Source organism: Chelonia mydas, chromosome 14, assembly GCF_015237465.2.
Source record: "Chelonia mydas isolate rCheMyd1 chromosome 14, rCheMyd1.pri.v2, whole genome shotgun sequence".
Lineage (NCBI taxonomy): Eukaryota > Metazoa > Chordata > Testudines > Cheloniidae > Chelonia > Chelonia mydas.
Genome location: NC_051254.2, coordinates 39,830,832 through 39,844,972, shown reverse-complemented (window position 1 = coordinate 39,844,972; position 14,141 = coordinate 39,830,832). Strand labels below are relative to the sequence as shown.

Here is a 14,141-nt window from a genome sequence, read left to right as displayed (position 1 = left end):
GGACGGAGTAGGAACTGGGTTAATACCCACCTGGCAGAAATGCTCCATGGAGGTCAGTTGATCTTCAAACCTTTCCTGGCCTTGCTGCCCCACTGCCCCCTTTCTAGCTGGGGCCTGTGGCAGGTGCAGGAAGGGGAATCGTGAGGGGCTGTGAGTGCAGCAGCTCCCTGCACTGTGCGAGAGCCTCTCTCCCTGCCTGTGACTGATGGGAAATGTCCAGCTCCTGCCTGACACCAGCTCCCTGGCTTCTGTCTTGCAGGTTTGTGATAAGAGGAGGAGGAGACTGCGCGTATCTGAATGATGAGAATGGGGTCAGCAGCTTGCGATGCAGCAGTGAGAGACACTGGATCTGCACCAAACCTGATGCATTTACACAGGCACAGGAGGCTGCCGTGGTAGGGGGCTCGTAAGGAGAGTACTGTGGAATTAGTCCCGGAAAAGCCAGACTGATCTCTTTACAAGATGACATCTGAGCAATTCTGGAATATCGAGGAATGCTCTGCGCATCACTGGGCAGAGCACTGTGGATTCAGGTGAAAACCAGTGATGGTATTTGCACATCTTGTCCCCCCCACCCACGCCGTCTCTTTTTCCGCCAGTGCAACGGCTCAAATCCAGCCTTTCCAACCCACCTCAGCTGCACCAGGAACTCTGCCTAACTGAGCCAAGGCACCAGCCTCAGCTTTCACTGCCCTGACATTCCCCCACAGAAGCTTTTCACTACAGAAAATTATCTATGGAATCTTTGAAAAATATTCTTCGTTCCCATTTGGTGGTCTGGAATAGAGCTGAGGGGGGATGTTCTACATTCCCGCGCCCCCCCCCCCCCTCGCCCCTCAGGAATTTTTTAACAAAGTTCTTTTATGGGTCAGTTTTTGGGGTCTTTTGGAAACCCAATTGATTTTGAAGTTTACAGGTTTACACCTCCAGTTCCTTTTTTTTTGTTGTTGTTGTTGCCAGATATTGCTTTGGATAAAAGCATGAACGTTTTAAACTGGTTTTAATTTTCCATTTTTAGTTTTAAGAGCGCTGCACCTGCCAAGGGAGTAGACCCCCTGTTACACTCCTTGTGGGATACCTAGGGCCTGGAACGTAGGAGTAAGAGGAGAAATGTCTGTTCTCTCCCTTCCTGGAGCCCAGTGGGTTTGAAAAGGGCAGGGAGGGGATCGGTGTGACACAGACAGACCAGGTGCCAGGTCATGCCAAAGTCCCCATGTCTCAAGGGGACCCTGAGAAATACACAGCTGGGATCAGGCTGGCTCACCTGTGTGTTAAGATAGGTATTAGCGTTATAAGACTGTGTTCAGCCTTTATTGAATGCTTGTGAGCTGCTGCAGCATTAATCTAATTTCTTCTGACCTCTGTATCCCACATTGTAAGGTAATATTGGAGCATTTGTTTTGGCAGCCTCTGTGACTGTGTAAATCACCAGACAGGGGAGTGAATTAAGGCATTAAGGAGTGTGAAGTGCTGATCTCCAGCAGCTCAGAGCGCAGGGGAGGAAGTGGGATACAAGAAGGAACTAGGTGGGTGAGACTGGAGGAGAAAGGTAGCTGGGTCCATAAGCGTGTGCCATGAACACAGCTGTGCAGGAAAGGAACAAACCGTGGATCAGGGTTTTAAAAATCAGCTTAGAATAAAGGATTAGATGAAAATCAGATGATGCTATAAAAGGAAATGCTCTGCTACATAATGCATAATTAGCCTGCGGAACTCATTGCCCCAGGATGTTGTTGAGGCCAAGAAGTTGGCAAGATTCCCAGAATAATTTTATTTGGATGAGGTGAGTATCCAGAGTTAGATACTAAAGGTTGTTTTAGTAATCACTAAAAAATTTGGGAAGGGCTATAAACCCTCATGCTTCAGGGCACGATCCAACCTAACGAGGGTCAGGAAGGAACTTGCCTTGGGAGCACTTTTCAGAATTTGTTCATGCTCTGGGAACAGCAAGACTGGTTCTCTCTTTAGGCAGCAGGAGTGTGGGAGGGTGGGGCCAAAAACTGGCTTTACCCAGCAAGATCCAACTTACACTCGCTCCCAGTAGGGAGGAAATTCCTACCTGCTATGAGGCCACAGTTAAAGAAAACATGGATGCAGTTGCAAGAATATGAAATCAGGTCACATAGAATATCAAGGTTGGAAGGGACCTCATCTAGTCCAACCCCCTGCTCAAAGCAGGACCAATCCCCAATTTTTGCCCCAGATCTGTAAATGGCCCCCTCAAGGATTGAACTCACAACTCTGGGTTTAGCAGGCCAATGCTCAAACCACTGACCTATCCCTCCCACCCCCTCTCCTTCTGCTGACACACATGCACTCTACATGCCTGTCTATAGAAATCTGGGGTACATCATGTTTGCTGGAACCCCACCCCTTCCATTCCACCCCAGTGTCACGGAGTCCCTGGGCGATGCTCTGGAACTGCTCCCCATGAAGCCAGTCAGGACTCTGGGGCAGTTGCCTTTCTGTGAGCAGCTTGTCTTCAGGACACACAGCTCACCCAGCTTCCACCTTCCTGGGTCTGACCTCGGAGCATTCAGCCTCCTCTGCCCCTCCGTGTGCTTCCCACAGCGAGTCCGCTCAGGCGGGGCTCCTGGGGAAGCCAGGGGGTCCTGCACCCCAACTGCGCAGTCAGACGGGACTCTCAGCCAGCCAGTAAAACAGAAGGTTTATTAGACGACAGGAACGTGGTCTAACACAGAGCTTGCAGGTGCAGAGAACAGGACCCCTCAGCTGGGTCCATTTTGGGGGGCAGTGAGCCAGACAACCACGTCTGCCCTTCACTCCATGTCCCAGCCAGACACTGCTAGAACGTGATTCACCGTTTATTTAAAAGGGGGGGCTTGTTTCTCGCGGGAGGAGTCGGGTTAAACAAGAGAGAGAGACTCAAAATCAGTGTCTGAAATTTAACGCTTTCAGGGCCTTGAAGGAGACGCAGTTGGGTCACTTATAAATGACTGTGAGTTTTATGGTAGCACCTAGAGCTCAGCTCTTGAGGTCAGGGCTGCATTGTCCTGAGCGCTGCACAGAGACACAGTGAGAGACAGTCCCATCCCCCCCTCGAGATCAGGGGCCCCTTATGCCAGGCTGGGGAGCGGGTCCCCTTGCCTCCAAACCCCTCCGCAAATGAGTTGGCAGCGTGTGGAGCTGATGGATCCTTTTTGTTTCTTTTAGAGTAGCAGCCGTGTTAGTCTGTATTCGCAAAAAGAAAGGAGGACTTGTGGCACCTTAGAGAATAACCAATTTATTTGAGCGTAAGCTTTCGTGAGCTACACTCCGATGAAGTGAGCTGTAGCTCACGAAAGCTCATGCTCAAATAAATTGGTTAGTCTCTAAGGTGCCACAAGTCCTCCTTTTTCTTTTGTTTGTTTCTTGTTTCAATTCAGTTCCTCCTGTGGGCGGGGGGAGGGAAATGGACAATTCATGAAATGGAGTCAGACTGATCGTTGAAAACAGCGTGAGAAAACTCAAACCCTGTAACCGCCATTTCTGGGTGGGATCTGGGGTCCCCCCCAGCTCAGGGCCAGGGGCCACAGGAGGAGGAGGGGAGGGTGGCGTGGCGTTGATAGCCATGTAAACAGAGTGTTAGGGAAGGTTTCTGGCTGTAACAACCATAGCACAAAATGTCCACTGGAAACCAAAGGACAGCACATTGCTCATCACAGAGAGCAGGGTTCCCCCTGAAAGCCTCCTATCCCCACACCCAGAGAATGGGCTGCATGCAGAGCAGACTCAGGAAAGGGTCTGGGGAGAACACGGGGGGGGGGGGGGGGAGGGAGATTGAAATTGAGGTGAGGAAAGGAAGGAGGGAGGATTGAGAAAAGGGGAAACAGGAGAAACACAGGAAGGGGACGGGGGAGAGAAAGAACTGGGGTAGAAGCAGGAACTGGAGAAGGAAAGAGAGAGAAGAGAGGAGGGAGAAGAAGAAAAACCGAAAGAATCACGGAGGGAAGGTGTCAGAGTAACAGCCGTGTTAGTCTGTATTCGCAAAAAGAAAAGGAGGACTTGTGGCACCTTAGAGACTAACCAATGTATTTGAGCATGAGCTTTCGTGAGCTACAGCTCACTTCATCGGAGGGAAGGTGGGAGCAGCCCCCAGCGACTGCGATAAAGAAACCCCAGAGCTGGGAATGAACTCCGCAGTCATGGCCCCTGGAATCAATATGCACCTCTGAGAGGTGAAACACTGATGGGGGGCAGGAGGGTCAGATTGCACCCTTCAGCCTAGCCCCCCTCCATGCACCATGTGACCTAAACCAGCTCCCCACATCTGCCTGGAATCAGGGCCTCAGCCTGCAAGCCCCAGCAGCCTCTCTCGCTCCCCCTTTCCCCGCACACTGCCCCCTAGGTCAAGTGGCTGCAACACGGCTGTTAGCCTATCCTGGGTCTTTGTCCCAGCCCTGCAGCCAGCCAGCCATGGGCCCTGCATAATCCAGCAGGTTTTGGTCATTGCCTGACTGCTGCGTATGATCTGCATGCTCTGGTCCTCTTTGGCCCCCGGCAACCAGCAAGCAAGAAGTGGCCATGAGCCAGGAGGCTTCTATCATGGCTCTAAATCACGTGCTTGACCCCCTGGGTCCCTTACTGCCGTGGCAGGTTGTTAGACACTGCAGTGGCCCATGCTGTCTGTTCCCTGCTGCACACGTAGGAGGGGTAAAGTAAAGGGCTCTGTCCCCTTTAAGGGATTTGGCGCGCTTTGTGCTAATCTGATCAGTGTCATTACAGATGTCCCGCCACGCCGGTAAAGTTTCATTCATTTCAACAGGGGATGTAGTTATGGCGCTTGGTGCCTTGTCCAATCCAGGATCAGTATGCTAATAGAGTATATGGCCACGCCCCTGTGTGTATTGCAGTCCCCTTGCGGCTGGCTTTTTTCGCGGGTTTTTCCTTGCACTAGCAATGGGGGAAGGCATGATGTGTGTGAAGAGGGGAGTTCGGGCTCCCCCCTCAGCTAATGCACAGAGAGGGGGAGATGGAGCAGGGACCTGACCTGCAAGGAGTGCTGCAGCCATGGAGTCCCTGGAGGAGGTAAGCTGTGATCTTCCTATGTAGCAGTGGCTTGTGAAACTGATTCCCAACCCCCTGCTCTGCAAAGGGGGACATGGGCTTGGGTGGAGATCAGAGGTTATTTGGGAGACCCTGATATTGCAGCAGCCCTATTGTTGTTTTTACAGCCCCCAAAGGTGGGCTAAAGGGCCTCCCAGGACACATGATGTACTATTATTTGCAGATTTAATAATTTTATTAAGATGATGTTGAAGTAAAAAGAAAACGGTACAGAGTTTAAGCACAGAAGTTTCTGGTTATCAGGGAATAAGGTACAGATTATCAAGGGGTGCGAAATTCGGTTTAGGAACAGATGGCGTAAGGAATACATAATCTGCAATCTCTCCGATTGGGGGTAAAAGTTTAACGAGTCAAAGTACAGACATTGAGATATGGGGGTATATTATTCATATAATGGCTATGTTCAGGTGTGGAGTATAATGAGTGGATACGATGATGAGGATGGATTTACCCTCATTTGGTGGGATTTAATGTTCAGTGATTTATGGCTCCCAGCAGAACAGAATCCCATTGTGCTCGGTGCTGTATCTGTGTGTAGTAAGAGACTGTCTCTGCCCTGAAGAGCTGTGCTAGGTGCTGTAGAGACTGTTAGGATATAGATATTCAGGCCTGTCTGTAAAGGCCTATACTCTAAGAATTTAGGTGTATTCTTATCACTTGGCTAGTTATAGAGGTACAAAAGAAAGAATCAAAATCACTGTCTGCCGGTGTAAAGCCCTTCTCTTACTGTGACAGTCTGGGGCCCTGTTCTTAGGCTAAGGCCTTTGGCTAAGCAGCAGAGGCAGCCATAAGCTGGGAAGCGAAGGGTCACAGCCTCACATTCCAAACTAGTCACACTGAAATAAGGTGCTATTGGGCTGTTAGGAATACAATCCTGTCCTGATAGTGCCTATCACCTCCAGAGAAAGGGAAGTGCCTAGAAAATGTAAAGGAAACTTAGTTTGATAGCATCCTGTCTGGCAAGAACTCCCTTATCAATACTGGGATGTGGAATCCTCACTTCTGTATTGTTTTGTCATTATAGTTCCCACTTTGCTGTTGTTTGTCTGTATAATCTCTGTCTGGTTCTGTGATTGTTTCTGTCTGCTGTATAATTAATTTTGCTGGGTGTAAACTAATTAAGGTGGTGGGATATAATTGGGTACATAATCATGTTACAATATGTTAGGATTGGTTAGTTAAATTTCAGGAAAATGATTGGTTAAGGTATAGCAAAGGAGAACTCAAGTTTTACTATATAGTCTGCAGTCAATCAGGAAGTAGGTGGGTGGGGGTGGGCATGCAGGTGAGGGAAATGGGAATGGGGGTAAGAAAATTGCAATCATGTTTTGCTAAAGGGGGAGATGGGAACAGGGAATGGGAGTAAGGAAGTTGGAATCATGTTTGGCTAAGGGCAGGAATGGGAACAGGGACACAGGTGTAAGGCTCTGTGGTGTCAGAGCTGGGAAGGAGGATACTAAGGAAGGAAACTGGAATCATGCTTGCTGGAAGTTCACCCCAATAAACATCGAATTGTTTGCACCTTTGGACTTCGGGTATTGTTGCTCTCTGTTCATGCGAGAAGGACCAGGGAAGTAAGTGGGTGAAGGAATAAGCCCCCTAACAGAGACACTTAGTTAGAACTGCATGGTCTCTACCCTGAAGCTGGTATGATCCAGTTTCACATGTGTCACCAGTCAAGGGATGAACAAAATACCTGAAAGGAGAATAGGTGTGTTACTGCCTCAGTTTCCATAGATACAGGGTTTTTAGGTCTACTTCTGAGTCCTCAGCTTGCCTAATCCCTATGGTATATCACAGCCCCCGTGCATGAAATGCAGCCACCCCTGGGCTGGGACAGCTGGCAATAGCCATGCAGCAAGGTTGCCCAGGGATTGCTTGCCAAGTACTGAAATATAACTGCCTCTGGGGTTGGGTGCAGCAGCTGGTTGACAGCCATATAGTAACAATGTGCAGCGATCGCTCGTCCAGTGCTGAAATGCAGCCATCTCTGGGGTGGGACTCATCAAATGTTTAAATGTATATCAACGTTTTTGCAAAAATGTTTAGTTGCATTTTTTCACTTAGAACAAACTCAGGTTTTGGGTGAAAGGGGGTGGAGGCATGGAAGAGAGTATGTAGTGAACAAAAGATTGATTTTAAAAGTGTCAGAACAATATTGTGAAACCAGGAAATTCCTATAGTCTTGACAATCTTTCACGAAAATCCCTTGCATTCCAAAAATAGTCCCTTTTCTACAGATAATCCTTCCTTTGGAAAAAATTTTCAACCCTGTCTAGAAATCGCTCCCAGGTCAGTTCTCTCTGAGTGTGGGGTGCACTCATTTGCCCTCCCCTTCCCCTGGGGATGTGTATGAAGCCCTCGTTAGAGGGGTACAGAAGAGGTATAAATAAAGATGATTAGGTCTTTAGGAATACACATGTGGAGGGTGTGGGGGGAGAGAGACATAGAATCATAGAATATCAGGGTTGGAAGGGACCTCAGGAGATCATCTAGTCCAACCCCCTGCTCAAAGCAGGACCGATCCCCAATTAAATCATCCCAGCCAGAGCTTTGTCAGGCCTGACCTTAAAAACTTCTAAGGAAGGAGATTCCACCAACTCCCTAGGTAACGCATTCCAGTGTTTCACCACCCTCCTAGTGAAAAAGTTTTTCCTAATGTCCAACCTAAATCTCTCCCACTGCAACTTGAGACCATTACTCCTTGTTCTGTCATCTGCTACCACTGAGAACAGTCTAGAGCCATCCTCTTTGGAACCCCCTTTCAGGTAGTTGAAAGCAGCTATCAAATCCCCCCTCATTCTTCTCTTCCGTAGACTAAACATCCCCAGTTCCCTCAGCCTCTCCTCATAACTCATGTGTTCCAGTCCCCTAAACATTTTTGTTGCCCTCCGCTGGACTCTTTCCAATTTTTCCACATCCTTCTTGTAGTGTGGGGCCCAAAACTGGACACAGTACTCCAGATGAGGCCTCACCAGTGTCGAATAGAGGGGAACGATCACGTCCCTCGATCTGCTGACAATGCCCCTACTTATATACCCCAAAATGCCATTGGCCTTCTTGGCAACAAGGGCACACTGTTGACTCATATCCAGCTTCTCGTCCACTGTAACCCCTAGATCCTTTTCTGCAGAACTGCTGCCGAGCCATTCGGTCCCTAGTCTGTAGCGGTGCATGGGATTCTTCCGTCCTAAGTGCAGGACTCTGCACTTGTCCTTGTTGAACCTCTTTGGATTTCTTTTGGTCCAATCCTCCAATTTGTCTAGGTCCCTCTGCATCCTATGCCTACCCTCCAGCCTATCTACCTCTCCTCCCAGTTTAGTGTCATCTGCAAACTTGCTGAGGGTGCAATCCACGCCATCCTCCAGATCATTTATGAAGATATTGAACAAAACCGGCCCCAGGACCGACCCTTGGGGCACTCCACTTGATACCGGCTGCCAACTAGACATGGAGCCATTGATCACTACCCGTTGAGCCCGACAATCTAGCCAGCTTTCTATCCACCTTATAGTCCATTCGTCCAGCCCATACTTCTTTAACTTGCTGGCAAGAATACTGTGGGAGACTGTGTCAAAAGCTTTGCTAAAGTCAAGGAACAACACGTCCACTGCTTTCCCTTCATCCACAGAGCCAGTTATCTCGTCATAGAAGGCAATTAGATTAGTCAGGCATAACTTGCCCTTGGTGAATCCATGCTGACTGTTCCTGATCACTTTCCTCTCCTCTAAGTGCTTCAGAATTGATTCCTTGAGGACCTGCTCCATGATTTTTCCAGGGACTGAGGTGAGGCTGACCTGCCTGTAGTTCCCAGGATCCTCCTTCTTCTCTTTTTTAAAGATGGGCACTACATTAGCCTTTTTCCAGCCATCCGGGACCTCCCCTGGTCGCCACGAGTTTTCAAAGATAATGGCCAATGGCTCTGCAATCACAGCCGCCAACTCCTTTAGCACTCTCGGGTGCAGTGCATCCGGCCCCATGGACTTGTGCTCGTCCAGCTTTTCTAAATAGTCCCTAACCACTTCTTTCTCCACGGAGGGCTGGTCACCTCCTCCCCATGCTGTTCTGCCCAGTGCAGCAGTCTGGGAGCTGACCTTGTTCGTGAAGACAGAGGCAAAAAAAGCATTGAGTACATTAGCTTTTTCCACATCCTCTGTCACTAGGTCGCCTCCCTCATTCAGAAAGGGGCCCACCTTCTTCTTGTTGCTAACATACCTGTAGAAACCCTTCTTGTTACTCATAACATCCCTTGCTAGCTGCAACTCCAGGTGTGATTTGGCCTTCCTGATTTCACTCCTGCATGCCCGAGCAATATTTATATACTCATCCCTGGTCATTTGTCCAATCTTCCACTTCTTGTAAGCTTCTTTTTTGTATTTAAGATCAGCAAGGATTTCACTGTGAAGCCAAGTTGGTCGCCTGCCATATTTACTATTCTTTCTACACATCGGGATGGTTTGTCCCTGTAACCTCAATAAGGATTCTTTAAAATATAGCCAGCTCTGCTGGACTCCTTTCCCCCTCATGTTATTCTCCCAGGGGATCTTGCCCATCAGGGATTGATTGTATTGTCCTGAAGCAGTGCACAGCTTCCAAAGATTTGGTGAATGCTTCTCTGGGGGAAGCAGTGAAACTGACGACACTGCAGAGTGCTGTCAGTTGCACAAGGATAAAATGGAGAAATGTTGTGTGTGTTTAACCTCTTTCAATCAGTGGGCTCTTAAAGGTTGCAAATAATGTCCAGCTCAACCAGAAGTTAGGGGCTTGAGGTAGGAGTCTGCCAGGCATGGTCTTCCCTGCAAAAGTGTGTTTACACGGAGATAGCTAACTTGCTGTAAAATCCTCGTGGAGACAAGGCACCGGTGGCTTTAACCTCTGTGTCACTTGTCCAGGTAAATTGCAGGCGGAGCGTATAGCATTCCTGGACTAGCTACATCAAGGTAAAAGACACCTCTCCCTCACCTCTACTAGTACTCTACATTGAGTTAGCCAGCTGAGTGTAAACACATACTTTTTGAGCTGGGAGGTTGATTTTTTTGTTTTGTTTTGCTGCTTTTTGGTGGTGGTGGGGGAGGGCACTGAAGCCATAATAGTGACATTCTGTAGCCTGTGTTATTTGTATTACTGTAGCACACAGGAGCCCCAGTCATGGATCAGGACCCGATTGTGCTAGGTGCTGTACAAAATAGTACAAAAGACAGTCCCTGCCCCAAAGAGTTGACAATCTAAGTATAAGACAAGAGACAGATGGAGACAGACAGGGGAGTGGAAGGAAATAATGAGACTGTATTGGTCGGTATGATAGGCAGTGGTCTCAGCACCCCAGGAGACAGGCTGTTGAATTTTTGGTAGACCTCAGGGCAAAGAAGAGCTTTGATTTGGAACTGGAGATGGATAATGAGGTAGGTTTGCGAATGTTGAAGGTGCTCTCCTCCCCAGCAGGAAGGGCATGTGGCAGAAAGCACGAATGGGGTTGTCTGAAAATTTAACAAGTGGGTGTTGCTGGCAGCATGGACCGATTGGAGGTGGGAGTCAACACCTTGGTAGAGTGAATGAGAGATGTCCGGTTGGGAGAGGACAGTACCTGAAGGGCCTTGAAAGCGAAGACAAGCAGCTTCTGTTTGATGCAATAGAGAAGGGGGAGCCAGTGGAGGGATGCAAAGAGGGGTGACATGGTGAAAGCAATGGGCTAGGGAATGATCTTTGCAGCTTGCAGCAATATTCTGAATGGATCTGAGCTGGGCAAGAGGGAGAAGAGAAGCATGTGGCAGTAACTGAGATGTGATGTGATCAGAGCCTCGATGGGAATTTTAGCTGTGTGGATGGAGAGGAAAGGCTGTATCTTAGAGATGTTATGCAGGAAAACTCCACAAGACTTAAGCACAGCCCTGGATGTGAGGACCTAGAGCAGAGGTGGGCAAAGTACGGCCCGCGGGCCACATCCGGCCTGTGGGACTGTCCTGCCCGGCCCCTGAACTCCCGGCCGGGGAGGCTAGCCCCCGGTCCCTCCCCTGCTGCCCTCCGCCCCTGCAGCCTCAGCTCACTGTGCCGCCGGCGCTCTGGCCCGCTGCTCCTACCGGGCAGCGTGGCTGCGAGCTCCTGCTGCTCTGAGCAGCGTGGTAAGGGGGTGGGGGGGGGTTGGATAAGGGGCAGTCAGGGGACAGGGGGCAGTTGGATGGGGTGGAGGTTCTGGGGGGGGCGGTCAGGGGATGGGGAACAGGGGGGGTTGGATAGGTGTGGGAATCCGGGGGGGGGGGCTGTCAGGGAGCAGGGGTGTGGATAGGGGTTGGGGCACTCAGGGGACAGGGGTTGGTTAGGGGATGGGGTCCCAGAGGGGGCGGTTAGGGATGGGGGTCAATCAGGGGGTGGGAAGTGGGAGGGGGCGGATAGGGGGTGGGGGCCAGGCTACTTGGGGAGTCACAGCCTTCCCTACCCAGCCCCCCATGCCGTTTTGCAACCCCGATGTGGCCCTTGGGCCAAAAAGTTTGCCCACCCCTGACCTAGAGAGAGGTGTGAGTGGAAGATGACAGGTTATGGGCCTGAGTGACAGGCAGGATGCTGGCGTTGTCCACAGCGATGGAGAAAGGAGGCAATAGAGAGGGCTTGGACAGGAGGGGAGGGAGAGAGAGCTCTGCTTTAGCTGTGTTGGGCTTGAGCTGACAGCTAGGTAGGCACAAGGAGATGCCCCAGAGACAGGCTGAGGTGTCCATTTGGCCAGCGGGAGATGGGGCTGGTGCAGAGAGGCAAATGGGTGAGTTGTCAGCATTCAGAGGGGAGTTGAATTTGTGTTTACAGAGGAGACAACCCAGAGAGGAGGGGCAGAGGGAGAAGAGAATAGAAGAGGGAGGCTGGCCATAAATCATGTCACATTTACTGGTGTTTTGTTTTGTTTTTCAAGACCTCCCCCTTCCTTGTAACACATTGTTACACCGAAACAAACCAGTAAGGACCCTACCCGCCCCGTCTGTTTATATACTATTTGGTCAGCCCCAGGGGATCAAGGACAGAGCCTGTGGAAGGGCCCCGGAGAGCTGGCAGGAGGGGGAAGCAGCGATCAGAGGGGTCGGGGGAGCAGGGGAGGGCAGAGGGAGGACAAGGTTTCAGGAGGAGGGCGGGCAGGCCAGGGAGGGCGAGGACTGAGCCCCGATCGGAGCTTTGCCCGGGGCCGGGCGGGACGCCGCTGGGGCACCCGGCCAGCCCGGGAGAGAGGGGGAAGGTTTGTGGGGAGCGGAGCGGCCGGGAGTCGAGGGGTTACGTGGAGGCGGGGCTGAGGGCGGGGATCGGCCGCTGTTGTGACATCTGGGCACTGACGTTTCCGCTGTTCAGACCCACGTGGAAACGAAGCGGGCGCGGCGGTCACAGGGAAGCCGGTCGCTCTTCGGTCGCTCTGTGGCTGCGAACTCACCCGGCGGGATCCGGCTGCGAGCCCGCCTGGCTGGTGGGACCTCAGCTCCTTCCCCCGGCTGCGGCGCCGGGCGCTCTTCCCGCGGGTGAGACGCTCCGGGTCCCAGGGGTCCCTGCCCGGGCCGCGGGTGGGTGGGTGGGTGCTGCTGGCTGCTGGGCGGTGGCTCACTCGCTGCGCGGCGGGGTTTGCGGGCTGGTTCCAGCCACTGCCGGGCTGGGGCGAGGGGGGACCGCGGGCCCGAATGCGGGGGGGGCTCGGGCGGGAGCCTGGAGGGGGAGGGGCTGGGGACCGAATGGGCAGGGGGAGGGCTTGGGACCGGAGGGCTCGGGCTCGGGGCTGGGGCCCGAATGGGGGGCGGGGGGAGGGCAGCGCGGCGGCGGCGGCCGGTTCGTGGCCGAAGGGCGGGGATTCTGGGCAAAAGGGGGGTGATTCGGGGGGCGGGCCCCTGGCCGAAGGGCGGGGGGGGGGGTTCACATGTGTCACCAGTCAAGGGATGAACAAAATACCTGAAAGGATACTAGGTGCCTCAGTTTGCATAGATACAGGTTTTGGAGGTGGGAGTCAACACCTTGGTAGGGTGAATGAGAGCTGTCCGGTTGGGAGAGGACAGTACGGGAAGGGCCTTGAAAGCGAAGACAAGCAGTTTGGGTCGGATGCAATAGAGAAGGGGGAGCCAGTGGAGGGATGCAAAGAGGGGTGACATGGTGAAAGCAGTGGGCTAGGGAATGATCTTTGCAGCTTGCAGCAATATTCTGAATGGATCTGAGCTGGGCAAGAGGGAGAAGAGAAACATGTGGCGGTAACTGAGATGTGATATGATCAGAGCCTTGATGGGAATTTTAGCTGTGTGGATGGAGAGGAAAGGCTGTATCTTAGAGATGTTATGCAGGAAAACTCCACAAGACTTAAGCACAGCCCTGGATGTGAGGACCTAGAGCAGAGGTGGGCAAAGTACGGCCCGCGGGCCACATCCGGCCTGTGGGACTGTCCTGCCCGGCCCCTGAACTCCCGGCCGGGGAGGCTAGCCCCCGGTCCCTCCCCTGCTGTCCCTCCGCCCCTGCAGCCTCAGCTCACTGTGCCGCCAGCGCTCTGGCCCGCTGCTCCTACCGGGCAGCGTGGCTGCGAGCTCCTGCTGCTCTGAGCAGCGTGGTAAGGGGGTGGGGGGGGTTGGATAAGGGGCAGTCAGGGGACAGGGGGCAGTTGGATGGGGTGGAGGTTCTGGGGGGGGGCGGTCAGGGGATGGGGAACAGGGGGGGTTGGATAGGTGTGGGAATCCGGGGGGGGGTTGTCAGGGAGCAGGGGTGTGGATAGGGGTTGGGGCACTCAGGGGACAGGGGTTGGTTAGGGGATGGGGTCCCAGAGGGGGCGGTTAGGGATGGGGGTCAGTCAGGGGGTGGGAAGTGGGAGGAGGCAGATAGGGGGTGGGGGCCAGGCTACTTGGGGAGTCACAGCCTTCCCTACCCAGCCCCCCATGCCGTTTTGCAACCCCGATGTGGCCCTTGGGCCAAAAAGTTTGCCCACCCCTGACCTAGAGAGAGGTGTGAGTGGAAGATGACAGGTTATGGGCCTGAGTGACAGGCAGGATGCTGGCGTTGTCCACAGCGATGGAGAAAGGAGGCAATAGAGAGGGCTTGGACAGGAGGGGAGGGAGAGAGAGCTCTGCTTTAGC

General features: G+C 52.3%; 2 protein-coding genes across 4 annotated transcripts in view; both read left to right on the top strand.

Annotated features, from left to right (window-relative positions):
- LOC119567775 (C-type lectin domain family 2 member D-like) overlaps nucleotides 1-1,480 on the top strand; it is a 38,762-nt gene extending 37,282 nt beyond the window's left edge. For all 3 annotated transcript variants that reach the window (XM_043528298.1, XM_043528299.1, XM_037915082.2), the window contains exon 6: nucleotides 260-1,480. In XM_043528298.1, the coding sequence (XP_043384233.1) occupies nucleotides 260-410 (151 nt within the window). In that variant the 3' untranslated portion in view covers nucleotides 411-1,480. The remainder of the gene's footprint in view (nucleotides 1-259) is intronic.
- A 3,266-nt stretch (nucleotides 1,481-4,746) lies between these two features.
- The window catches only part of LOC119567774 (C-type lectin domain family 2 member D), a 55,097-nt gene continuing 45,702 nt past the window's right edge, over nucleotides 4,747-14,141 (top strand). The window contains exon 1 of the mRNA XM_043528260.1: nucleotides 4,747-5,028. Coding sequence (XP_043384195.1) covers nucleotides 4,955-5,028 — 74 coding nt within the window. The 5' untranslated portion in view covers nucleotides 4,747-4,954. The remainder of the gene's footprint in view (nucleotides 5,029-14,141) is intronic.